General features: G+C 51.3%; 1 protein-coding gene and 1 non-coding gene across 2 annotated transcripts in view; one reads left to right on the top strand and one right to left on the bottom strand.

The window, feature by feature from the left end:
• The window catches only part of TBCD (tubulin folding cofactor D), a 97,398-nt gene that overhangs the window by 2,829 nt on the left and 67,614 nt on the right, over positions 1-26,955 (top strand). The window contains exons 4-10 of the mRNA XM_049768824.1: positions 310-411; positions 5,678-5,821; positions 8,728-8,783; positions 15,202-15,334; positions 24,695-24,740; positions 25,453-25,585; positions 26,248-26,396. Coding sequence (XP_049624781.1) covers positions 310-411; positions 5,678-5,821; positions 8,728-8,783; positions 15,202-15,334; positions 24,695-24,740; positions 25,453-25,585; positions 26,248-26,396 — 763 coding nt within the window. The remainder of the gene's footprint in view (positions 1-309; positions 412-5,677; positions 5,822-8,727; positions 8,784-15,201; positions 15,335-24,694; positions 24,741-25,452; positions 25,586-26,247; positions 26,397-26,955) is intronic.
• Positions 3,895-4,001, bottom strand: LOC126025897 (U6 spliceosomal RNA). The gene has a single exon (XR_007501537.1). It is a non-coding gene; the product is annotated as a U6 spliceosomal RNA (small nuclear RNA).

Genomic DNA, 26,955 nt, shown 5'->3' on the forward strand with positions numbered 1-26,955 from the left:
GCAGTCATGTAACCAGTGAGAGCCAAATTTATCAGTCGTAGCATATGTGTGTTTCTGATTGACCCTTGAAAACTGTTAGATTGGACTAACAGATTCGGGTTGTGAACATATTGCATGGCCTGACTGAAGAAGTCGGGTTACCTGTTGTCACTCTCCAGGTGCTCAGTACTGAGTGTAATGCTGCACTTGCCAGTGATTGACTGGTTTTTGGTAACAAAGACAAAGATCACTTTGACGTTCTGCATTTTCTTTTAAAGTCATACATTACACTTTTTTGTTGTAAGTCACTTTCCTTTTCTTTTCTGGTAGGTCCGAGGATATAAAACATTTCTGCGTTTATTTCCTCATGAAGTAGCTGATGTGCACCCTATTTTAGATATGTTTGCAGATCAGAACCCCAAGGACCATGAGGTGAGTCTGTCTCCCCTTCCACCATCCTGTGTTCTCCACCCTCCCTGCCTTGGCAGCTGTGAGTTTTCTTGGGTTTGCGCTCATTCTGATTTCTAGCACTCTGTCTTCTGACTTTTTTTTTTTTTTTTTTTTGGTTTTTGGGTCACACCCAGCGGAGCTCAGGGGTTACTCCTGGCTCTATGCTCAGAAATCGCTCCTGGCAGGCTTGGAGGACCATATGGGATGTCGGGATTTGAACCACTGTCCTTCTGCATGCAAGGCAAACGCCTTACCTCCATGCTGTTTCTCTGGCCCCATCCTGACTTTCTTTTTGTTTTTGGGCCACACCCGTTTGATGCTCAGGGATTACTCTGGCTATGTGCTCAGAAATCGTTCCCGGCTAGGGGGGACCATGTGGGATGCTGGGGGATCGAACTGCAGTTCGTCCTATGCTAGCGCTTGCAAGGCAGACACCTTACCTCTAGCGCCATCTCTCCGGCCCCCTGACTTTCTTTTTACACTTACAACGCTAAATAATTTTCTGTAAAAACATACCAAGCAATCTCCCTGAATACATTTTCCTGAACAATGTGTCACCATCCACGTTTTTAAAATAAGAATTCTTGCTCTGAGGAGTAACTCCTGAGCGCTGCTGTGTGTGACCCAAAAACCAACCCTCCCCCCCCCAAATTTATTGCTCTGATGGGGGTTCTCTGCAGTATTGACAGGACCGGACTTGGTTGCTGTTGGGACTGTGAGAAGTGGCCTGTGGTGAGAAGGAAGCAGGGATGACTTTCTTATTTTCCCTGGGGCTCATTTGGGTGTGAGTTATGACCATACCTGGGAAATCTGCTCCCCCAGGGAACACAGAAAAACATTGTTCCAGGATATTTTTTGTTTTTCAGCCACATCCGGTGACGTTCAGGGGTTACTCCTGGCTTATGCGCTCAGAAATCGCTCCTGGCTTGGGGGACCATGTGGGATGCCAGGGGATCGAACCACAGTCTGTCCTAGGCTAGCAAGCTCAAGGCAAACACCACCGCCCCGGCTCCTCGTTCCAGGATTTTTTTATTTTTTTATTTTTTTGGTTTTTGAGCCACACCCCGCGTTGCTCAGGGGTTACTCCTGGCTGTCTGCTCAGAAATAGCTCCTGGCAAGTACGGGGGACCATATGGGACACCGGGATTCGAACCAACCACCTTTGGTCCTGGATCGGCTGCTTGCAAGGCAAATGCCGCTGTGCTATCTCTCCGGGCCCAAAGACTTTTTTTTTTTTTTTGTTTGGTTTTTGGGCCACACTGAGCTGTGCTCAGGGGTTACTCCTGGCTGTCTGCCCAGAAATAGCTCCTGGCAGGCACAGGGGATCATATGGGACACCGGGATTCGAACCAATCACCTTAGGTCCTGGATCAGCTGCTTGCAAGGCAAACACTGCTCTGCTATCTCTCCGGGCCCGTTCCAGGATTTTATTTTATTTTATTTTATTTTTTTTTTTGGTTTTTGGTTTTTGGGCCACACCCAGCATTGCTCAGGGGTTACTCCTGGCTGTCTGCTCAGAAATAGCTCCTGGCAGGCACGGGGGACCATATGGGACACCGGGATTTGAACCAACCACCTTTGGTCCTGGATGGGCTGCTTGCAAGGCAAACACCACTGTGCTATCTCTCCGGGCCCACCGTTCCAGGATTTTAAGAGGACTGCATATGTGAACAAATAGCAGAGCTCAAATTAGGAAGGAAGTGAGTTTCAGCACACACTATCTGGCTTGTGCAGTCCCCTTCTCAAATCTCAGTTGGCAGGTTTCTGCCATGGCCTACTGTGGGCCTTGGACATGGACGTGGTGGATGTGCTCTTGGTTCGAGTGGTGTCTGGTCCTCTAAATCAGGAGTCACCCTTTCCCCACATCTCTTTTTTCCCAAGGACTGTAGGGCCAGAGTAGAATCTTGTTTTAGTAAATACCTGAAGTGAAGTCACTCCTCTTTGATTGGGAATTGATAATTTTTGGGGGGCCACACTTGGTGGTTGTCAGGGGTTACTCTTGGCTCTGCAGGCTTGGGGAACCATATGGATGACGGGAATCGAACCCAGTTGGCACATGCAAGGCAAATGTCCTTACCCACTGTGCTATTGCTCCAGCCCTTGAAAGAAAGGAAATAAAAGCTTCTTTTTATTCTCTCTGTTTTTGTTTTTGTTATTTTTTTGGTTTTTGAGTCACACTCGACGGTGTTCAGGGGTTACTCCTGGCTCTATGCTCAGAAATCGCTCCTGGCAAGCTCGGGACCCTATGGGATGCTGGGACTTGAACCACTGTCCTTCTGCATGCAAGGCAAATGCCTTATTTTCATGCTATCTCTGGCCTCTATTCTCTCTGTTTAAAAAATTTTTTTTTACATTTCAATTTTCTGGAGTGGAGGGTTTCACTCAGTATCTATTCCTGGCTATATGGTACAGGGGATTCAAATGAGGGTCATAAGGCTGCAAGGCAAGTGCCTTAATCCCTGTATTATCTCTCTGGTCCTTCACTTGATTCAGAATTTTTAGATTGTTATTACTGTTTGTATATTGGGCTCCAACCTCTGTGCTCAGGTACTAGGTATGTGGTACTAGGGATCTGAACTGGGGTTGGCCACATGCATAGTAAGTGCCTTAACACTTGTGCTATTTCTCTGGCTCCAGAATTTTTTGTTTCTGTTTTTATATTTTGTGGCCATAACTAGTGGTGCTGGGGATAAATCCACCTTAATTTACCTTTCGGGCCTCAGGGGCTACTTCAGGTTTTGTTTTGGGATTGTTCCCAGTCATGCTCAGGGGATGAACCAGGTTTCCTGCATACAGAGCTTGTGGTCTGGCCCTTGTGCTACCTCTCAGCCTTACTCTTTTCAGCATCTTCTAGAGGTGCTCAGAAGACCTGGGTGCCCTCCTGGTTGTTCGAGGTCAGCTGGCTGTGCAGTACGAGGCCTGAGATTGATAGACTGCTTGGAATGAACCAGGCCAACTTGGTGGTGCCCATGATGCCCCAGGGCTATACCAGTGATGCTGGGAGGACATGTGGTGCCTGGGGATTGAAACCCCTGTTGTAGTTCTCTGGGCCCTGACTTTCATTCCCCCCACTTTTTTTTGCTTATATTTCAACACCTGGTAGTTCTCAGGGCTTACTCCTGGTTCTGTGCTCAGTAATCACTTATGATGGTGCTTTGCGGACCATATGAGATGCTGGGGATTGATCCCAGGTTAGCCGCATGTATGGTAAACATCCTACTGCTGGTTTTTTTTGTTTTGTTTTTGGGTCACACCCGGAAGCTCTCAGGAGTTACTCCTGGCTCTGCACTCAAAAATTGCTCCTGGCAGGCTTGGGGGAATATATGGGAAACTGGGAATCGAACCACTGTCCTGGGTTGGCTGCATGCAAGGCAAACATCCAACCACTGTGCTATTTCTCCGGCCCCCCTATAGCTGTTTTATTTGCTCTGGCCCTGGCTTTTATTCTTTTTATTTTTTTCTCTTAAAAATATGGAACGCTTCATGAATTTGCATATTATCCTTGAGCAGGGGCCATGCTAATCTTCTCTGTATTGTTCTAATTTTAGTATATGTGCTGCCAAAGCTAGCACTGGCTTTTATTCTTTTTTTTTTTTTTGGGTCACACCCGGCAGCGCTCATGGGTTACTCCTGGCTCTAGGCTCAGAAATAACTCCTGGTAGGCTCGGGGGACCATATGGGATGCCGGGATTTGAACCATCGTTCTTATGCATGCAAGGCAAATGTCTTACCTCCATGCTATCTCTCAGGCCCCCTGGCTTTTATTCTTTTTTTATTTTTATTTTTTTGGTTTTGGGTCACACCCGGCAGTGCTCAGGGGTTACTCCTAGCTCTAGCTCTATGCTCAGAAATCGCTCCTGGCAGGCTTGGGACCATATGGGGTGCCGGGATTCGAACCACCAACTTTCTGTATGAAAGGCAAATGCCTTACCTCCATGCTTTCTCTCCGGCCCCCTGGCTTTTACTTTTTTTTTGTTTATATTTTTGGTTTTTGGGCCACACCCTGTGACACTCAGGGGTTACTCCTGGCTATGAACTCAGAAGTTGTTCCTGGCTTGGGGGACCATATGGGACGCCGGGGGATCAAACCACGGTCCGTCCTAGGCTAGCGCTGGCATGGCAGACACCTTACTTCTAGTGCAGGGGTCTCAAATTCGCGGCCCGCGGGCCGTTTGCGGCCCTCTGTGCAACATTTTATGGCCCCCGGCCGGCCTTCAAATATCACAGTATTCGCGATTGTTCGCTTACCGAATAATCGCAATAAAAATCGCATTAGTAAGAAAAAAATCGCATTAAATATTCGCATACCCTGAGCAGTTCTGTTTGGGGTATGCAAATGTTTAATGCGATTTTTTTTTTCTTACTTTTTTTTTTTGTTTTTTTTGTTTTTGGGCCACATCCGGCGGTGTTCGGGTTACGCCTGGCTGTCTGCTCAGAAATAGCTCCTGGTAGGCACGGGGGACCATATAGGACACCGGGATTCGGACCAACCACCTTTGGTCCTGGATCGGCTGCTTGCAAGGCAAACGCCGCTGTGCTATCTCTCCGGGCCCAATTTTTTTTCTTACTAATGCGATTTTTTATTGCGAATATTCAGTAAGCGAAATCCCTTATGCGGCCCTGCCTCACCCCGACTTTGCCTCCTGCGGCCCCTAGGTAACTTGAGTTAAATAAAATAAAATAAAATAAAATAAAATAAAATAAAATAAAAGCCCCGTGGCTTTTATTCTTAAGGCTTCCTTTTTTTCGTTTTGTTTTTGGGCCACACCCGTTGATGCTTAGGGGTTACTCCTGCCTATGCACTCAGAAATCGCTCCTGGCTTGGGGGACCATATGGGATGCTGGGATTTGAATCACCATCCTTCTGCATGCAAGACAAATGCCCTGCCTCCATGCTATGTCTCTGGTCATGGCTCGCTCCCTTCCTTCCTTCCTTCCTTCCTTCCTTCCTTCCTTCCTTCCTTCCTTCCTTCCTTCCTTCCTTCCTTCCTTCCTTCCTTCCTTCCTTCCTCTCTCCCTCCCTCCCTCCCTCCCTCCCTCTCTCCCTCCCTCTTCATTTTGCTGTTCTTTTCCCTGTGATGTGGCTGTGTCAGCATGTCAGAGAGTGCATGGTGGATTGCAGTGGGGTCACGGGAGGAACTAAGGATGATCTGCGCTTTGGCTCTGAGGTCCCCGGCACTGAGTGGGTTGAGGTGGCAGTGGGCTCTGTTCTTCATTCATGTTGCATTTTTTTACTTTAACTCTTTAGACATGGGAGACACGCTACATGCTTTTGCTGTGGCTCTCTATGATCTGCCTGATTCCTTTTGATTTTTCACGTCTTGATGGGAACCTTACTCAACCTGGACAGTCTCGGATGTCCACCATGGACCAAATTCTCCAAATAGCAGAGGTAAATAATTACTGTATACTAGTGTTCTCTTTTATGCTTCTATTTGTGCGTGCGTGCGTGCGTGCGTGCGTGCGTGTGTGTGTGTGTGTGTGTGTGTGTAACACCAGGTGATGGTCAGGGATTACTCCTGGCTCTGCCTTTAGGAGTCATTCCTGGTGAGGCTCAGGAGACCATGTAGGGTGCCAGAGATTGAACCCTAGTCAACCATGTGCAAGTGTAGTGTTGTACCCACTGTACTATGGCTATGGTCTCCCAAAGGTAGCTTTAGAGTAAGCTTTTTCTCTTCCCTCCTTTCCTCCCTCCCTCTCCTTCTGTTTTTGGCCCTACCCAGTGCTTACTCTGTAACAAATGCCCTACTCACTGTACTATATCATTCCAGCCCTCTTTTTTTTTTTTTTGGTTTTTGGACCACACCCAGCGGTGCTCAGGGGTTACTCCTGGCTGTCTGCTCAGAAATAGCTCCTGGCAGGCATGGGGGACCATATGGGACACCGGGATTCGAACCAACCACCTTTGGTCCTGGATCGGCTGCTTGCAAGGCAAACACCGCTGTGCTATCTCTCCGGGCCCTAGCCCTCTTTTTTTATTTATTTTTGTGATTGCAAGATTGTCTTTATTGCATAAAGCTTAAGGTGTGAGGGAAAAGAAAAAGAAAGTATATGTATTCCTGGGAGAGCACAGGCTTATGGTAATTTGTCTTTTGTTTTTTTTTTTTTTGTTTGGGCCACCTCTGGTAGTGCTCAGAAGTAACTCTGGTTGTGCAATCAGTAATACTCTTGGTGGCGCTCAGAGAACCATATAGGATGCTGGGAATTGAACTTGGTCAGCCATCTGCAAGGCAAGCGACCTGCCTGCTATCTCTTTAGCCACTAATTTGTTTTTTTTTTTTTTTTTTTTGGTTTTTCAGGCCACACGCGTTTGATGCTCAGGGGTTACTCCTGGCTAAGCGCTCAGAAATTGCCCCTGGCTTTGGGGGGACTATATGGGCCTCCGGGGGATCGAACCGGGGGATCGAACCGCGGTTCTTCCTTGGCTAGCGCTCGCAAGGCGGACACCTTACCTCTAGCGCCACCTCACCGGCCCTTAATTTGTCTTTTAACATGTGAATGAATCATAAGTGATCATTGTAGAAAATGATGTAGAAAAGAAGAGCTGGGGCCCGGAGAGAAAGCACAGCAGCGTTTGCCTTGCAAGCAGCCGATCCAGGACCAAAGGTGGTTGGTTGGTTCAAATCCCGGTGTCCCATATGGTCCCCCATGCCTGCCAAGAGCTATTTCTGAGCAGACAGCCAGGAGTAACCCCTGAGCACCACCAGGTGTGGCCCAAAAACAAAAACAAAAAAAAAAAACACCAAAAAAAAAAAACAAAAGAAAAGAAGAGCTGGAGTGATAGCACAGTGGGGGAGGGCATTTTCCTTCCATGTGGCCTACCTGAGTTCAACCTCTGTCATCCCTATGGCCACCTAAGCACCACCAGAAGTAATTTCTTTTTTTTTTTTTTTTGGTTTTTTTTTTTTTTGGTTTTTGGGCCACACCCAGTAACGCTCAGGGGTTACTCCTGGCTATGTGCTCAGAAGTTGCTCCTGGCTTGGGGGACCATATGGGACACCGGGGGATCGAACCGAGGTCCGTCCAAGGCTAGCGCAGGCAAGGCAGGCACCTTACCTTTAGCGCCACCGCCCGGCCCCAGAAGTAATTTCTTAATGCAGAAGAGCCAGGAGGAACCCCTGAACACTGCTAGATACGATGAAAAATGAAAACAAAACACAAAAAAATCCAACAAAACAATATTAGAAAATAAGTAGTAACAATATTAAATTGAAATGTTTCAAGTTCTGAGGCTGGAGCAGTGGTGCAAGTGGTAGTTGGCCGCTTGCAAGGCAAACGCCCTACTGCTGTGCTCTCTCTCCAGCCCTCAAAACTTTCTGATGCAAATATTGTCAATTATGATAGAGATTACTGTTCTGTTGACCTGTTGTATGTGACAAGTTGTCCCATGTAGAAATACATAGTAATTATAGAGTCCTGGATGGTTGTGGATGGTGATGGATGGATGGTGAGGCCTTTCTCTGCTGGTCTGGGCCATGCTCCTGCAACCCCTTCCAGCCGGTGGGTCTGAAGGTTCAGCATAATAGGGAGGAAATGATCCACAGCAGTCAGATTTCAGGAGACATGAAGCTTATTATTAATAGGCCACATGTGTGACTTCTTTCAAGCAGGCTTCATAAGTCACCCTGAACTTAACCTGTTTCTCTCATCCTTCCAGCCTATACTCCAGCCGCTCCTTGCTTCCTCCTCAATCTCTCTACCCCCCTTCCACCCCTGAAGCAACCCTTTTGTAACCTTCCATAGACCTCTCCCAGAAGTGAGCTGGTTTGCCTCTCCAGGCAATATTAACATTTAGCCTAGGGTGGGGTGATAGTTCCAGACATAGTGGGTGGCTTTTTGGATAGGACACATGTATATTTTATGGTTTCTATGGATCAGGAATCTTTTAAAAACCATGTTTTGGAACATGGTTCCAACACAACCAACAGGTCAGGGTTTGCTGGCAAACTGGCTACAGTACCTTTGGCAGTCATGCGTGGGCCATCTCATAGTTTGCTAGATTCACAGGATCAGGGCCATCTGGGAATTAGAGGTCACACTAGTTTGTGTTCAGAAGCCGTTGAACCAAGCTATAAGCCAGACATCGCTGAACACTTGTGCCTGAGTTGGTTGTGTGCGAGCTAGTGCTTCCTGACTGGGTGTGCAGGTAAGTGGTTTACCAGGGGCTCCATATTGGTGGTTTTCCATTTCCTGTGAGAGTTGTACCTGACTTTGTGAGGCTGGAGTTGGGAGGGGATGTCGGAGGGGAGTCATGGTGTATGGTGTTTGTGTTCACAAGACTCTGCTCTTTCTCTTCAGTCCTATTTGCTGGTCAGTGACAAGGCCCGTGATGCAGCTGCTGTTCTTGTGTCCAAGTAAGTGTGCATCTTGGCTCTGGTTCTGCAGGGAAGTGACTGTTCTGCGAGGTGTGTCACTTCGCTCTCCGTGCCTGTGTGTCTGCTTCCTCCTTCAAGGGAGGATCTGGGCAGTGGGCATGGGTTTTTATAGTCCCTAGAGCTATGTGGCTTTCTTTGATGGGAAGCAGAAACCGAACCTCTTGTGTCTGGTCAGAACTGAAGTCTCACAGGTCCCTGGGTCAGGGAGTCATAGGTCACTTAGGCCCAGGTGAGGGCCTCATAAGTCCCTGGGTCAGGGTTCACAGATACCAGAGGCCTGAGTTGGGGCCTCACGGATCCCAACACTGGATTGGGGCTCAAAGGTCAGTATGCCTGCCTCAGGGTCTTATAGGTCCCTAGGCTGGGATAGTGGCTCACTGATTCTTTAAGCCTGGGTTTGGAGCTCATGAAGGTGATGTGATAGCCCTCACAGGGCACAGATTTAGGACAGGTATAGTTACATACAGGGTGTGTTCTCATCTTTGGGGGATGATGGTTGGATGGTCTTTGAGAATTCTCAAGAATGCAGTCCATGTCTGTAGACGGGGGGCTATGATTGTCCTAGAATAAAAGCCCTCACTTGACAAAAAGTTAAAATCTGGGGCCGGAGAGATAGCATGGAAGTAGGGCTTTTGCCTTGCATGAAGAAGGATGGTGGTTTGAATCCCGGCATTCCCATATTCCCATCCCCTAGCCTGCCAGGAGCGATTTCTGAGCACAGAGCCAGGAGTAATCCCTGAGTGTTGTCAGGTATAACCCTCCCCCCCCCCCCCAAAAAAAAAAAAAAAAAAAAAAAGAAAAATCAGAGTTGAAAAGCAGGGCTTAGCAAGGACTGATTCCTGTGGGATTCGATAAGTCCATCACTGCAGGCACAGATGCAGATGAGGCTGAGTGACTTTGTTGTATCTGGGAACTGGAGACTAAGAGAAGCACTTTTTTTTTTTTGTTTTTTGGGCCACACCTGGCGGTGCTCAGGGGTAACTCCTGGCTGTCCTGCTCAGAAATAGCTCCTGGCAGGCACGGGGGACCATATGGGACACCGGGATTCGAACCAACCACCTTTGGTCCTGGATCGGCTGCTTGCAAGGCAAACACCGCTGTGCTATCTCTCCGGGCCCGAGAAGCACTTCTTTAACTCATCATTTGTACATAGCATGGGGTTTAAGTTGGGTAGAGGAAATAAAGAAAAATTAGACATTTTCTCTGATATCTTCATGAACATAAAAACTGGTTGTAAAGGGCTGGAGCAATAGCAGAGTGGGTAGGACATTTGCCTTGCATGTAGCCCACCCAAGTTCGGTCCGTGGCATCCTATATGGTCCTTTGAGCCTGCCAGGAGTCATTTCTGAGCACAGAGCCAGGAATAACCCATGAGTGCTGCTGGGTGGGGTCCAGAAAAACAAAAACAAAAACAAGGAAATGCAAAAAAAGCTGGCTATAAAAAGTTTCAGATTTTTTTTTTTTTTTTTTGGTTTGGCTTTTTTGGGGATGGCATACTCGATACTACTCAGGGCTTTCTCATGTTTCTGTGCCCGTGCTTAGGAAACGCTCCTGGTGGTACTTGGGTGACCATAAATGGTGCCGGATCAAACGAGGTTGGCCACATCCAAGACGGACATGACCCTATGCAGTTTCTCTCTGACCTTAGACGTTTTAGTTGGGAAAATGGGCCACACCTCTCTCAGTGCCCTCTTAGGCGCACTGCTCGTTGGTGGATGAAGAGCTGGTGAAAGCTCTTGCTAATGGATTTACTGTCTGGTTCGTATGAGAACTGAAACATGATGAGGTCTTTGTCATTCCACTTCCCAGAGAAGTAACGCTGTTCCAGGTGGCGTTTCCCGTAGATTATGGACAACTTCTTTCCCTCTTGTGAGGGACACACCTCAGTCTTCCTCTAGAGCCCGAATTCCATCTAGAAACCCTGCTGTCCAGCTCTGAAGGGACATCAGCATGTACCTCCTACTGCGACACTGAACTTTGGGTCCACACAGATCTGTTCTAAGGGACCCTGGACGCTCAGTAATCACCAAAGGGTTGAAGTTCAGTGCTAGGAAGGGGATCAAGTGGGAAGCCAAAGGTTCTTACTAGCTATGCCTGGCACAGACAGTGTCTGCCCCATTTATTCAGGCAGACTAGCATCTGCCTTTATGGTCTGTTACTTTTTTGTGTTTGGACGCACCTGGCAGTGTTCAGGCGTCCTTCTGGCTCTGTGCTTAGGGAACATTCCTGGTGGGGCTCAGGGCACTATATAGTGTGCCAGGGATTGAACCTGGATCGGCCACGAACAAGGCAAATGCACTACCAGCTGTTTGTTACCATTTACAGTCAGCAGTATCGTGGCTCCAGATTGCCCATTCAGCCTCTGGGGAAGGTTACAGCGAGGCTACCTCGGAGCATTGTGTGGCGCTGAGGCTCCCTGTGGTAGAATTCTCGCTGGTGGCTTGCTGGGCTGTGTATGGCCTGGTGCTGCACAGTTCAGAGCTCATCTGTATTTCGTTCGCTTGAGTCCTCAGTATTCAAGTGGCACTGGGATGTCCCACAGTTGCCACACTTTGCTCTGACGCACTTTGTTCCTTCCTTCCTTTGTGCAGTGCTAGAGTGATGTATTTCCAGTGCTTGGAATTATTTCCCCTGGAGCAGTCTTGAGTCACAGGACACGGCACTAGAGCCTTGTTGGGCCACACACCTGCTGCCAGTTGTCCCTCAGGACTTCTGCCCTGGGCCCCATCTTGGGCCTTGGTGACACTGGCGCCCTTCAGGATGACCATGTTTCCCGCTGGGCTACAGCATTTGTGTGTAGTGGTGGCCCAAGGCCATGCTGACCCTGTCGTAGCTGGTTTTCCGTGCCTTTCCTTCTCTGTGTGAGCATTCTCTGTCCTCCATACACTGTGTGGCTTTGTGCTTCCTATTTGGGATTAAAGTGTTCTGTTCTGTTCTTGTTTGATTTTTGGCTACCAGCAGCTGTGCTCAGGACTTCCTGGCCCTGTGGTCTGTGTGTGTCCCTCCTAGCAGTGTTTGGGACCTCCTAGGCAGCCTGGATGGAAGTGGGCTTGGGCTTGTCTGTGGCTGTGTACAAGCCAAGTGTCCTACTTCTCTGGACTATCTCTAGCCCTGGATAAAGTTTTTAAAAACTCTCTCTCTCGCTTTCTCTCTCTCTCTCTCTCTCTCTCTCTCTCTCTCTCTCTCTCTCTCTCTCTCTCTCTCTCTCTCTCTCTCACATACACACACATTTAATCTCCCCCCTTCTATTTTTGGGGGGTCACACTCGACGGCACTTGGGTTACTCCTGGACTATCTCTAGCCCTGGACTAAAGTTCTCTCTCTCTCTCTCACACACATTTAATCTCCCCCCCTTCTATTTTTGGGGGGGGGGGTCATACTCGACGGCACTTGGGTTACTCCTGGACTATCTCTAGCCCTGGACTAAAGTTCTCTCTCTCTCTCTCTCTCTCTCTCTCTCTCTCTCTCTCTCTCCTCCCTCTCTCCTCTCTCTCTTTCTCTCTCTCTCTCTTTCTCTCTCTCTCTCTCTCTCTTTCTCTCTCTCTCTCTCTTTCTCTCTCTCTCTCTGGGGGGGGGCTCACACCCAGTGATGTTCAGGGGTTACTCCTGGCTCTGCGCTCAGAAATCGGTTCCTGGGGGACCATATGGGATGCTGGGAATTGAACCAGGGTCCATCCTGGGTTGGCTGCATGTAAGGCAAATGCCCTACCGCTGTGCTATCTCTCTGGCCCCAATTGCCTCCTCTCTGTTCCCCCATTGCTGTTGTGGCTGTGGTGACATGGGTGTGCATGCTGGCAGGCTGCAGTGTTTGCTGGGTACACAGCACGTGGGGTTCTGTGCTCTTGGCTGCAATGCTCTCCTGCTCTCTGAGTCTGCTGATGCTTGTGCTCTCTGGGCTCCCAGTCTTGGCTTTCAGTCCTGGCTGATTGCTCACGCCCTCTTGCCAGAGGTCACTTCTTGGCTGTGATACTGTCAGACCATAACCCCTCCTTCGGTGTTCAGACACCCCTGGTTGTGATGTGACTGACTGTCATGTGACAGGGTATGTGGGACACTTGCAGGGGTTTGAGCTCTCGACCACATGCTCGCATGGTGCTCTTCGACCTTGCTGTGCCTCATGGCAGCGCTCAGGGGTTCCTCCTGGCTCTATGCTCAGAAATTGCTCCTGGCAGGCTTGGGGGACCATATGGAACACCGGGACTCGAACCATTGTCCCTCTGCATGCAAGACAAACGCTCCACCTCCATGCTGTCTCTGGCCCCAAATGGGATTTTAATGTGGAAATGGATTTTTCCTTTTTATTTATGTGTTTTTATTTTTATTAATTTTCTTCATGGTATTTAAGAAGGTATTGAATCCAGGGCCTAACACATATAAGACGAGTGCTTTGCTGCTGAGCTACTTCTCTGACCCTTCCTGCCTTCCTTTCTTCCTTCCCTGCCCCCTCCCTCCTTCCCCCTCTCCCTCCTTTTCTTCCTCCTGATGATTAGGGGTTACCCCTGGCTCTGCACTTAGGGATCACTCATGGAGGGACTTGATGGACCATGTGTGATGTCAAGGATTACACTGGGTTGGCTGCATGCTAGGCATGCTCTTTACCCATTGTACCCATTGCTCTGCCCTCTTTTTTTTGTTTTTGTTTTTGTTTTTGTTTTTGGGTCACACCTGGCAGCACTCAGGGGTTACTCCTGGCTCTACACTGAGAAATCGCTCCTGGCAGGCTCGGGGGACCATATGAGATGCCAGGATTTGAACCATCATCCTTCTGCATGCAAGGCAAATGCCTTACCTCCATGCTGTCTCTCCGGCCCCTCTGCCCTCTTAAATATGTTTATTTTAATAAATGTATTTGGAGGGTCTCACCAGGTAGCACTCAGGGGTCATACCTGGCTTTGTGCTTAGGGGCAAGACTGGCAGTGATTGGAGGACCGCATTTATTTATTTTTGGCCACACCTGGTGGCTCTCAGGGTTACTCTTGGCTCTACACTCAGAAATTACTCCTGGCAGGCTTGGAGGATCAGATGGGATGCCGGAGATTGAACCCGGGTCAGCTGCATGCAAGGCAAACGCCTTCTCTGCTGTGCTATGGCTCTGGCCCCAGGACCACTTGACAAAAATTTTTTGTGGGTTTGAGGTTTGGGTCACACCCAGTTCTCAGGGGCTACTTCTGGCTCTGTGTTCAGGAGTGCCCCCTTGTGTTGTGGGCAGCATGCAAGGTCTGTGCTTTCCCTTGTATTATTCTGGGGCAGGCCGAGGAAACTGAGATAGGACTTTGTGCCCTCGCGGTAGCCCTCAGACCACCCTGCTGAAGTGCCGGCTCTCAGTAAGCTTCCAGCCTTTCCTTGGATCCTGCCCTGCGTCCCCTTTGCTGCCCTGGCTTTGGCCGGCGGACTTCCATGCTGGGGTGCTTGGTCTCCTAGAGTACCCTCAGGAGCAGGAAGGAAGATGATGCAGATGCAGAGGCATGTTTGTTCTTGCAGGGGTCACTCCAGCAGTGCTGGGGCCATGCCGTGCAGCTCGAATCCAGGCCTTCTCAGCCTGCAACTCGTCTCCTACCCCAGATTGTTAGGCTTTGTTAGCAGTCAGCAAACGGGACAGTAGTGAGGTGGTCAGCGTGGGGGCTGCTAAAAGATCACGGAGTGGGCTGGAGGAGGCATCCTTAGGGTATTGTGGCCGCTGAGGGCATATGGCCCTTTGAGTGGGTAACAGACCAGAAGGGCCATTGCAGTGTTGAAGCATTTCTTGTACTTGTGGCTGAGTGGGGATATAACCATGGATCTTGTATGCAGTTTTTCCTGAAGTGCTCCAATGGCCTTGTGCCTCCTCATGTTCATTCTCCAGCATTCAACTGGCCTTGGTGGCAGTGTGGAGTGGCGGTGGGTCTCCTAGGTGTATGTCCTTGACTCTGACCTCCCCTTTGCTCTCTCCCTGGAGCTGACTGTCCCGAGGCTCTGGTCAGTGTCCTCCCAGTGTGAGCTGCCATTGGCCCTGCACAGCCTGGCCCTCCCTAGCTGTCACCTTGTTGAGCCCTCTGTGCAGGAGGAGGGGACTCTGGGCCTGCCCTGGCCATGGTCTTGGTTTGGGCAGCAGCTTTCTGCCAGGGTTTGGTGACCTCTTTCAGGTGCAGGGCTGGGCATCTCTCTCTCTCTCCCCCCCCCCCACCCCCATGGGAGCCTGTAGCTGTGGTCTGCCACATCTACTTGAGGGTGGGTCTGGGTTGGGCTGAAGGGCTCCAGGGGTAGCCCTTAGCTTAGCTTCTGCCTTCTTAGCTTATAGTGGGACTTGGGGCTGTGGTGTGCTGGTGAAGTGTCCTGGTATGGGGTTCCCCGAGACTGTGGGCTGGTTCTTTGTCCTGGAGGACTTTTGTATAGCTCTCACATCCCTGTCCCCTGGCAGGTTTATTACACGGCCTGATGTGAAGCAGAAGAAGATGGCGCACTTCCTGGACTGGAGTTTGTGTACATTGGCCCGCTCTTCCTTCCAGACTATGGAGGGTGTCATCGCCATGGATGGGATGTTGCAGGCTCTGGTACGTGTGCCCCTGGTGTCAGCAGTTGGGCTGAGGGGCTGTTACAATTGCAGACACGTTGTCCTTGAAGGAGCAGGAACTTGGTGAAAATAAGGACCACTTAGGGCAGGGGCCTCAGGAAGGGTTGACCAGTCTTGCCCATCACCACCAGGGGGCACTGGTGTCCTTGAAGACAAAAGCCCAAAAGCCTGCAGGCAGTCTTTGCTGCCCACTGGTGGCTGCATGCTTGGGAACCAGCTCATTGGAAGTAGGCAGGTGACTTGGAGGTTGATTCTGTCTAGATTCTCTGATCAGGTTGCTCTGAATAGTGGTGGTTTCCCTATAGGCATGTATGTTCTCTCTCTCTGTCTCTGTCTCTCTCTCTCATATACTCTCTCCCTCTCAAATTTACACACTGACACTCTGTCTGTCACACACTGTCACACTGACATACACCCACCCAACACCCCCTCCAACCCAAGTGCTACCCTGTGTCCTCTCTTCCTGGTGTACTGTTCTGTGTGTTTGTCTTTATGTTACCATGTTATGTTAGTCAGAGGGTGAGGCCCCCAGAGGGTAAGCTGCCCAGCCTTGGAGCCCTTGGGCAGCTCTCTTGGAATGTTGCATGGTGTTTGTTCTCATTCTTGTTGCCCTGTGTTCAAGATTTCCAGAACGACTCTGGAAACTGCTTCTGTTTTCTTTAAGAGGTGGGAGTGAGGGTTGGGGAGATGTCCAGTGGGCTCAGCGGAGGCTTTATGTGATGGAGTCCTGGGTTTCATCTCTGCCACTGCTGGGAGGAGCCCACTAAGAGAAAGAAAGTGTACATGTCGGTGATTATTTTGCATACGCACAATATTTACAGCCACCCCCACAGTAGAATTCCACAACAAGCTTGGGACTTCTGGCAAAGATCCCGTTTCTGCCTATGTCCTTCCCTTGGACCTTGTATCCAATAACCTCCTTCTGGATTTGCTCAATCTGGTTGTTTCTTTTTCTTTTTTTTTTTTTTTTTTGGGTCTTTTGGGTCACACCCAGCAGCACTCAGGATTTACTCCTGGCTCTACGCTCAGAAATCGCTCCTGGCAGGGACATAGGACCATATGGGATGCCGGAATTCGAACTTATGACCTTCTGCTATCTCTTCAGCCCCTGAATGTTTCTTTCTTTTTTCTTTTTCTTTGTTTTTTGGGTCATATCTGGCTGTGCTCAAAGCTCGCTCTTGATCTTGCGCTCATTCCTGGCTGGGCTTAGGTGACAGAGTGATGATGCAGATGGAATCCAGGCCAGCTGCATGCAGGGCAGGCATCTTCCCCAGGACGTCCCCTTTCAGAGAATCCCCCTGTGGACTGAGTCTGGCTGGCTACTCGCTAGGTGCAGTTTGCGAGCTCCTCCACATGGTGCCTGTCTCAGGGCGTCATCTTGCTCGAAGCCAAGTAACATTCCATTCTATGGGTGTCCCTCATCGTGAATAATGCTAACCTAGACTTTCCTGTATGTTTTGAGCTTATTTTTAATTCCCTTGGGCATGTAACAATGCATTTGAAACAGAATGTGACCGGGTGAGCTGCCCTTGGGGCTTTGTGCTAAAGTGTTTGCGAGTTTAGGTTTCTTGTTGTGATGGGGGGCTTATCAGGCAGGGTATGGTTGCCCCTGCCCACACCTGGGACCCAGGTGGCATAGAGATGTTCTAGGTGGTTCTGGTGAAAGAGGTAGGAGTTGAGATGGTTTGTCTGGAGGTTCAGGAGTAAGCAAGTCCCTCCCACCCCCTTTTAAAATTGGGTTTTGGACCACAACCAGTAGTGTTTAGGGCTATTCCTGACTCTGTTCGGGGATCACTTCTAGCTGGGCTTGGGACCAGATGTGGTTTCTGGTATTGAATGAGGTTGCCTGCGTTGCGAGGTGAGCAGTTTTCTCCTGTAGTATCTTTCTGATTCTGGTCTTCTCTTTCTTTCCTCATTAATCCTCTGGGAAGCGTCTCCAATTCATGGAGAATTGGATGGAAGCAGAGTCCCACAGGTCTCCCAAGCCTCTGTCCAGCAGGGTCCTGCTGGCATCTGCTCTGCCTTGGTGGGGATAGGTTTGGTCTGGTTCAGCACTGTGCACCCACTCAGGAAGGTGCCCAAGTGAGAGGCTCCTTGTCCTGTCGTCCCTCAGGGCATTGCTGCGCTCTGTACCCTGTGGTGGATTGGGCCAGTTGATCCACTTGGAGGCTTTGTTGGTCCAGTCCCCTTCCTCAGTTAGCATTTTGGATCACCTGCTGCTTGTCTCTAGCTCGTCCCCACATTCCCAAGGGGAGGCACACTTGGTACCTTTGGCAGAGCCCGAAGTGCCCGTTGGCAACCCCTACTGCCTTGTTCGCAGAACAACCAGAGTGAGGAGGTGTTTGTCATTTGGATGGTCCACATGCCACAGTCCAAGGGGAGTTTGCTGAGGATGAAAGCTTGACTACCCGAGTTTAGGAGGCTGAGCCCTCGGTGTGGCCCCCACCCTTTCAGGAAGCTGCCTGGCGAGTGAGTGCTTGTTGGCAGAGGAGGCACTGGGCTTGGCATGCGGCTCAACCCTCTCAGGGTGACCTCTCCAGGGAGACCCGCCCCTGCCAGCATGAGGGACGCTGTGGTTCTGGGCGGGGGAGGCCTCCAGGCCATCCTCAGGAAAAGCTCCCGGCGCTGGGCCCAATGTGTTGTTTCCTTTACTTGACTGAAGGAGCAATTTGGTCTCGTTGGTGCAGCCGGGTGGGGGAGGCGAGCAGCCTTGGGCTCTTGGAGCCAGCGGGAGCCAGTTTCGCCACAGGCCCGTCGGACCTGCCAGGCAGAGGCTGGGCGTCCTCAGAGCGTGATGAAACCTGCAGGTGTGTTGTGCCTGAGGATTTCATCTGTTTCCTTTGATGCACTTGGCCGGGTTTTAATCCACCTGTTCATTATGTGGGTTAGGCGAAACAGGTGAACTCGCAACAAGCACCATCGAAACTGGGGTCTGGCTTTACTTCCTGGCAGCGTGCTCGCGTGCACCAGTGACTGCCTGCTCTTGTGGGAGGGGAGAAGTGCTCGGCCACTTGGCGCTACCAGGATGCTCTGTCCTTTCGCTTGGCTCTTGCTGGGATCTGTGAGTGAACCAGAGTTGAAGAAGCGTGGAGAGGGAAGCCCCGCTGGATGGTGTCTCCTCAGTGCCTCTATGTGTGCCTCCCTGTGGTTTTCTCTGCTGTGTTTATGCGGGTACCTGTGCAGGGCAAGAGGTTTGATCCCGAGGCCTAATTCCCCTCTCCTGCCAGCGGTGGCTGGTGGAAGGTGTGACAATAAAGTGCTCTTCTGTTTACTGGCTGTTCTGCTGTGCTTGGTCTTCACAAAGAAGCATCTGATTCTCTTTACTGCTGACAGAAATGTGTCTTATAAAACGACAAAAAGACTGCTCATGACTTCAAAGTCCAGGACAGATACGGTGAAAAGCACCTGTGACCCCTCCATTTGCTCAGGACTGTGTTCTCCAGAGTAGGTGCTTTAGGGGGTTGTAGGAGCCTTGGTGCAACTGGGGACACTTTTGTCTGCATAAAGAAGGCAGATGTTGAGGGGGCCACTGAGTGAAATATTTTTCTCCTGAGGAGGGAGCAGTAGCCCAAATAAGTCAGCATTTCTGCCCTAGATGTCCCAGGTTTTCCATTCAGGTGAGGAGTGTGGGCCCCGGTGGAATGAGGGTAGCATGTTCTAGAAACAGCCTTTTGAGCCTCCTAGCCTTTGCTCTGGTGCCCTCTTGCTCAAGGCAGGCTGACCCCAAGTGGGCCATGCCAAAGCCTGACCTGGGTCCTGTCATGGATGGATATAACAAGCCTCACCTCAGAGAGTGGCATGTGGGTAATTAGTGCGTGTCAGGCTCTTTGAAGATGAAAAGGAGCCACCTGATTCTCCAGAAGCTTTCTCATACTGGCTTTGATTTATTTTCTCTTGGGGTTCCATGGAGCAGCACCCCATGGTATGCCCTTACTGGGGGTCCCTGTTGACCAGAGTGTCTAGATTGTAGACTGTGGTGAGGACCATGAGTGTCCACATCTCTCCCATGTGTGTCCACGTTGAACTCTGTGACACAAAAGGCCTCCCACTCCAGCTGCCAGCTCTGGCTCCTTCCTTTCACTCCGATGACTAGGCGGGGGCTTCTGTGCAGTGGTTTCTGCCTGTGTGACAGGGTTGGTGAGGCTGCAAGGGCTCTGAGGACTGGAGTATGGCTTGGCACCACAGGCCCGTGTTTGGTCCCTGATACCACGTGGCCCACAGCACCATTGTGTTGGCACAGTGGCCTTCGGCTCTCATGGCCTAGGCAGCACCTCATTGCAGCCCTAGGCATTGGCCCCTTTGACCAGTATTGCAGGATCAAGTTTTATTTTTTTTCTTTGTTTTTGGGTCACACCTGGCATCTTTCAGAGGTTACTGGCTCTATGCTCAGAAATCGCTTCTGGCAGGCTCAGGGGACCATATGGGAAGCCAGGATTCGAACCACCGACCTTCTGCATGCAAGGTGAATGCCTTACCTCCATGCTATTTCTCCGACCCCAGGATCAAATTTTTTTTTTGTTTGTTTTTGGTTTTTGGTTTTTGGTTTTTGGGCCACACCCGGCAGTGCTCAGGGGTTACTCCTGGCTGTCTGCTCAGAAATAGCTCCTGGCAGGCACAGGGGACCGTATGGGACACCGGGATTCGAACCAACCACCTTTGGTCCTGGATCGGCTGCTTGCAAGGCAAACGCCGCTGTGCTATCTCTCCAGGCCCAGGATCAAATATTTTGAGGAGTGGCCCATGGACCCCCTGAGTATCTCTTGACCAGACAGGAAACAGCAGAGGCACTGGGGCCTGTTTAGTAAGTGAACTGAGGAGACCTGTTGCCTGAGGCCCAGAGAGAGGTGACTGGCCCAGCACCTGCTGCCCCACCCACCCTGCAGCTGTCCAGCCTTCCCTGAAACTCTGGGTGTCTTCCCAGCATGTTGTGCTGTCCCTTGACCCTGTCAAATGTGTTTCTATACTCAGGAGTTCCATATTGGGTCTGGTCTGTTGCTTTTTTCCTGATCCCAGCTCTGTTGAGCTGCTGCTCTCCTTCTCTCTATGTCTTCCTCCACCTGGCCTGCATGCCTTGTCCATGATGACCAGTATGCCCCAGAAGAATGGGGAGCAGAGCAAAGACCGTGGGGGTTCCTTGGCAGCTGTGGTTGCCCCAGGATGGCAGCTATTCACCCTGCCTGTGCACCAGATGCTTGGCTGCTGAGGGGTGAGGGGCAGACCTAGTACTTGGTCTCATGTCTGCGGACCAGGAATCTTTCTACACCTGAGTGTTGTCAGGGACCTGGAGCACCTTTTTGGTAACCAGGCACGGGAGGAGTGGGGCAAGAAGAGGACTGGAGTGGGGTGAGGGGTTTCTTCTGAGTGATGTTGGTTTGCTCCTGCTCTTGGAATGTTGGGCACTTGGTGCTAAAAGTCTGTCCTGGATTCTTCAGCTTCGACCTTAGGGAATTTCCAGGGACCTAGAAGGGTGGGCTAAGGTTGGTGGTGGAACCCAGCCCTGGTGGTGGTGTGTAGGGACTGCCCTGAAGTGTGGCTGGGAGCGCTGGGGATACACTGGTCTCCTCTGCTCAGCCCGTAGTTCCCAGCCTTCTCTGTGTCCTTCTCCCATCTGCTCACTGGGAGGACAGGACCCTCTGGACAGGAACTTCTCCCACCCTCAGCTCTGGCCCAGAGCACACCTTGCCTACAAACTGGGGGAGCCCAGGACCCCTTCCTGAGCTAGGGGCAAACCTATGGGAAGCAGATCCTCAAAATTCTGTTGCCTCTGTGCCCATATCCACTTGATTCTGTTGTGGTGTGTGTTGACCATGGCCCCATGTGGAGTGTCTACCCTTGACCTTGGCCCTGATGTGGAAGTCCAGCTTTGAATTGGGCCTTGATGTGAGAGTCCAACCTTGACTTTGGCTCTGATATGGGAGTCTGGCTTTTACTGTGGTTGTTCTCTTCAGGGACAGTCTTGCATATTCCGCTGTGTTAGGCAAACAGGAAACATGGATCAGCATTTCGTAGTCAGTTGACCAAGAAACAACTGTTTTCAGGACAGGCCAATTTTGGTGATGCTTTTGCTGGTAGTGTGGTGCTTAGCACATCCTCCCTAGGATCTGTGGGACTCAAGTTCCTAAATGCATGGAGCCCTGCGGTCTGCGCACCCTGGGGCAATGTTTGCCATGGATGGAGCCTGGGCACGACAGGCTGTCCCAGCCCTCAGGCACTGTCTGTGCAGGTGCTGCTGGCCCTCAGCAGGACAGGAGCTGATCAGCCTGGCCAGGCAAGGGAGGAAAAGAGCGAGATGTGATTCGTGGGCTTGCTCAGCACTCCTGAGTGAAGTTTGTACTCCCTTGTTAGTGTATTTAATTCTTTGTAATTTATTTGTTTAGACAGGACTTGTGTGTTTTCGTTCAATCCTACTGAATTGGATTGAGGCCATCATTTCTGATCTGGTCCTGGAGTGATGTTCCGAGGAAGGAGGTGGACACTGAGGAGGAGGAAGAGGTGGTGTGGCCCAGCCCTGCCCTGCCCGGTGACCCCTGGCCTTCTAGGGCTCCTGTTGGCTTCCTTTGCTCTCATCTTACAGCATGTCAGGCAGGAGGCTGTGGCTCTGGCCAAGACTAGTCGGAAGGCAGAGGCCAGGGGAATGGTGAAGGCCAGCCGAAATGGGGCTCTTGGACTCACCTGCCCACAGGAGTGCTGGCGGGTGCTAGGGAGTGGCATCCAGCCTGGGTGGAGCTGCTTTCCTTGGCCTTGGCTTGGGGGTGCCTCAGGGGAGCCTTAGACTTGCACTTCTGGCTTGGCAGCAGGGCGGACTTGCCCCCAGCAGCCGACGCCTATGACTCATGTGTGGAGAATATGCCCCGGGAGGGGCTCTGGTGTTTTGCACATGGCAGAAAAGCCAGTTTGGTGGGGAGTGGTGGACAGGTGCGTGGTCCCGAGCGAGTGTGATGTGTGGCCTGGCCCAGGCAGAGCTGCTGGTCTCTCTGGCGCTCCTCTGAGGTGCAGTGTTCACAGGAAGTGGCGGTCTGCGGGGCAGTACACCAGCCGGGTGCCTAGAGACAGCACAAACCCCCTGACCCTTCTTTTTGCTTTCCTCTCTCCCTTCCTTTCTGTCTTTGCCCTTGGAGCCAGGTCAGAGGAAGAGCCATAACAGGGTGTCACCTGTGTTCCTTCCTTCTGCATTTGACATCTACTTCCTGGGAGACAAGATAGGAGCTGGGTTGGGGCAGGTAGGCTTGGTGCCCAGTCTTCCTGCCCCTCACCTCTTCTGTCTAGCAGCAGGAGCCTCACAAATCTCAGGATCCTCACCACCTCCTCCATGTGTCCTGTATGTGCCATGTCCGGCAGGCAGGAGCCAGAGTCACAAAGCAGTACCAACCACTTAGGTAGAGTTTCACTTGATCCCTTCGGGCTGTATGGCATATGGGGGACCAGCTGCCCTTTGGTGCCCTTTGGTCTCCCATGGCCGGGGTGCTGGGGGAGCTGGACTCTGCCCCTACTTTTTTTTTGGTTTTTGGGCCACACCCGGCGGTGCTCAGGGGTTACTCCTGGCTATCTGCTCAGAAATAGCTCCTGGCAGGCATGGGGGACCCTATGGGACACCGGGATTCGAACCAACCACTTTAGGTCCTGGATCGGCTGCTTGCAAGGCAAACAACACTGTGCTATCTCTCCGGGCCCTGCCCCTACTTTTTTCAACAAATAGTGTGGGGTTGGTGAGGGGCACATTTCATGTGCTGGAGGCTCCATGGAGAGAGTGTCTGGAGGGCTGGGGACTGAGGGCGTGGTGAAAGGTCTGAGGACCTGGGAAGAGGAGTGAGGACAGGGCTGTCTGGGGCAAATCTGTTCTTTCTAAGAACCGCTGGCCCTTTGCTAGGTTCCCCGAGTCCCGGCCCAGGCCTGACATAGGAGAACTCTGGAGCACGTAATGTCCAGTGCAGCCATCGGGTACCCAGCCATCAGGACCTGATCTCTCCTTCAGTGTCAGTGACCCTTGTCCAGTAGACATTACTTCCATTGTGCCTTTCATTGTGCTGTTTTGTGAAACAGGGTGGCCAGTGTGTCATGTATGCTACTCTGGCCTTAGTGCTCTAGTTCGGGGTCATTCATCTGGGATTGTGGGTACACGCTTTGTTGGGGTACCGTGGAGCATGCTTGGTGGGTGGCACAGGGGGGGAACTCTTTACTTTTTATTTATTTTGGTTCTGGGCCACACCCAACAGTGCTCAGGGGTTACTCCTGGCAGGCCTGGGTGATCATTTGGGAGGCTGGGAATTAAACCCTGGTTGGCCACATGCAAGGCAAATGCTCTCCCTGCTGTGCTATCACTTGGCATACGCTTAGCCTGACTCTTGCGAGACCTCTCTGCTCTGCTTGTGGAGGAAGAGATGCTTCTCGCAGTCCCTCTCAATGCCTGTGCTTGGGCTCTTGGTTCTTGGGCAGAAGGTTGGGACAGTCCTTTGTTGTCCAGAAGCAAGCGCAGGTCAGCCTTAAGCGCAGACAGGTACTGAGGTCTGGGTGGCACTGGGCACAGGGTAGTGTAATGGGGACACCGGATGGAAGCCAATTAGCCTCTTCATGGGTGCCAGGCTCTGAGACTGGGCTGAGAGGGAGAAGACGAGCCCCAGGAAAGCTTGGTTAGTTCCTGTGCCGAGATGAAAGGCCTTGGTCCTGGCTTAGGCACGGGCCCTGCAGACCAGTGACTCATCCTCTCCAGGGTCGACGAGCAGCTGCTACCTCAGCACTGTCTTCCTGTTGAAGATGCACTGTAGACCATTTCTTCTGTTTTCTTTTTTCTTTTCTTTCTTTTTTTTTTTGTATTTGGACCATACCTGTTGGCGCTCAGGGCTTACTCCTGGTTCTGTGCTCAGGAATTACTCTTTATGTGCTTGGGAGAACCCTATGGGATGCTGAGGATTGCTGGGTCATCCACATACAAGGCAAATAATCTCCTCTCCAGTACAATTGTGCCCGCCCCTCCCCTGTTTTCTTTTCTTTTTTTTTTTTTTTTTTTTTTTTCTTTTGGTTTTTGGGCTACACCCGGCAGTGCTCAGGGGTCACTCCTGGCTGTCTGCTCAGAAATAGCTCCTGGCAGGCACGGGGGACCATATGGGACACTGGGATTCGAACCAACCACCTTAGGTCCATGGATCGGTTGCTTGCAAGGCAAACACCGATATCCTATCTCTCCGGGCCCTCCCCTGTTTTCTTATCAGTTTTTTTTCTAGATCTCAGAGGCTCTGGTCTCTGATTTGGAATCAGTTAATGGTTTATTTTGATAATTTATGTTTTAAATTTGTGAATGTACCTGCATCATTTATATAGGGATATTCCCCCCCCCCCCCCACAGGCACAAATATTCAAGCACGGAAAACGTGAAGACTGTTTGCCTTCTGGTGAGTGTGCGTATGATGTGGCTTGTATATGATCAAGCATGTTCCCTTCCCAAGCGTTTTGGAGGTTGTTCTCTTGGGTTTCTATGTGTTCTCTGTGCTTAAGTATGGAGTGGTCTGGCTTCCAGGCTTTGTGTGGGAGGTCTAGGTTCTAGGTTCCTGTGGGCCATCTTTCTGCTTGCAGAGTCCCTGTCCTTGGACTTGGCCTGTATGTCTGGTCACATAGCCTCCCCAGTATCTTCCAGAATCTCAAGACCCATGTGTGGTTTCTAGTGCCCGTCACACATCTTTACAGGGGCTTTCCAGCTGAGAATGGCTTAGCCTTTCCAGCTCTGCTGGTCTTGCTCTCCTGTAGCTGCATATTGCAGGGAGAAAGTTGAGCAGCTTCAACCAGCCTAGACATTTTTATTTTTGGGTGGGGAGGAACATTTGAGCCACAATTGATGGCACTCAGGGTTGACTCCTGGCTCTGTGCTCAGAAATCACAGCTGGTGGAGGTTGGTGGACCCTGTTTGGTGCTGGGATTGAATTGGGGCTGGCAGCACGTAAGGCAACTCCACTAACTCTTCGGCCCATCTGCCTGAACTTCAGAAGACATAGGCTGATGGTGCTCGAGGTTCCATCCTCTGGGTCTGGTGGTCCTCTGTGGCTGGGACACTGCAGAAGGAATTCAGAAGATGTCCTGACGCTCGCCTGCCATGTGCTTTTGTTGCAGCTGCCATTGTGCTCCGCTGCCTAGACGGCTGCAGGCTCCCTGAGAGCAATCAGACGCTGCTCCGGAAACTGGGGGTGAAGCTTGTGCAGCGCCTGGGCCTCACCTTCCTGAGACCCAGGGTGGCCAAGTGGAGGTGAGTGCCCCAGACTGTGGGCTTTGGCGGACTATGTGGCAGCCCCTGCAGAAGCTTCTCTGCTCTGGCTCTGATTACCGGCTTTTTGGGTGATTTTGGCCTGTCTTTAGACTGGCTTAGCAGTGGAAGCAGCAGTGGAATCTGCAGTTCTGGAGATGCACAAGGCATCAGTGCAGGCTGGGTCCACCTCCTTGCAGTTGTTCAGTGCACATCTCTCATCCCCAGCAGTACTGAGGTGCCTAGCTGGGACTCGGCCCTTCCACCCCTTCCCTTAGCCAGTCGCTAGTCTGTCCGTGGCCCGTGGGGAGATGGCGCTGGAGCTTCAGCCATAGCCATTTCTGAGTACTGGGGTTGGGCCTGGCTGCTGAGAGTAGGGGTGCTGATAGGCTCAGGAGGTGGTGGCTGGCAGTGCCTTTGTGCTGCCTTCCAAGCCCTGTCTCTGCCTTCTCACCCTGCAGGGCTCATCTATTGCTGGGTGGGGAGAGACAGCCTGCAGACACACTCTGTCTTCCTCTGAGCCTGCAGACCCATTCTATCCTCCCCTGAGACCCAGGAGGTGCCTGCCCTTCAGATTGCAGAGACCCTGGGTCACTGTTTTGGCAGGAACTTGGCCTCCAGCTACAGTTATGGTACTGTGCTAAGGTGCCTCTGCTCTCCTGCAGGTACCAGCGTGGATGCCGCTTGTTGGCTGCCAACCTGCAGCTACCCAGCCAGAGTCAGAACGATCTGGGGCTGGCACAGACTCCAGAGGAGCCCAAGGTGGAGGAGGAGGATGACAGTGATGTCCCTGAGGAGGTGGAGAGTGTGATCGGTGTGTGAGCCCTTGGGTGGGCCGCCCTCGCCCCTGCCCTCCCTGAGCCTCCTGGCCTCCTGCTGTCCTGCTCAGCTCGGCTCATTGCACCTGCTCCCTCACACCATTTCACACACTGGGGCCCCAGCCTTGACATGTGCCCTCATACCTGTCCCCCTGCTGTCTGTTCTGGCCTTCCTGGGTGGCAGGTGCCCTAGGTTAAGGGCCCACCTGTTAGGCCTCAGGGCCCTGATCTTGAAATCTGGCTCCTCCCAGGGTCCTTGGGTCTCTACTTCAGCCTAGGAAGGTCTTCCCGCAGCCAGGGCGGCTTGCACCCTGCTTGTCTCGTGACCAGCTCCTTTACTGCTGTTCTTTGGGGGGGGCATATGTTCTTAAAACAGTGACCATGGAAAGGGCCTTTTCATGACTCCCTACAAAACCAGAAGGAAGTGCTTTCATCATGTTAGCATTTTTTTAAAAAATTTTTTTTATTTTTGGGTCATACCTGTTATCCCTCAGGAGTTACTCCTGGCTCTATACTCAGAAATTGCTCCTAGCAGGCTTGGGGGACAATCTTGGG

This window comes from Suncus etruscus, chromosome 1 (genome assembly GCF_024139225.1).
Source record: "Suncus etruscus isolate mSunEtr1 chromosome 1, mSunEtr1.pri.cur, whole genome shotgun sequence".
Taxonomy (NCBI): domain Eukaryota; kingdom Metazoa; phylum Chordata; class Mammalia; order Eulipotyphla; family Soricidae; genus Suncus; species Suncus etruscus.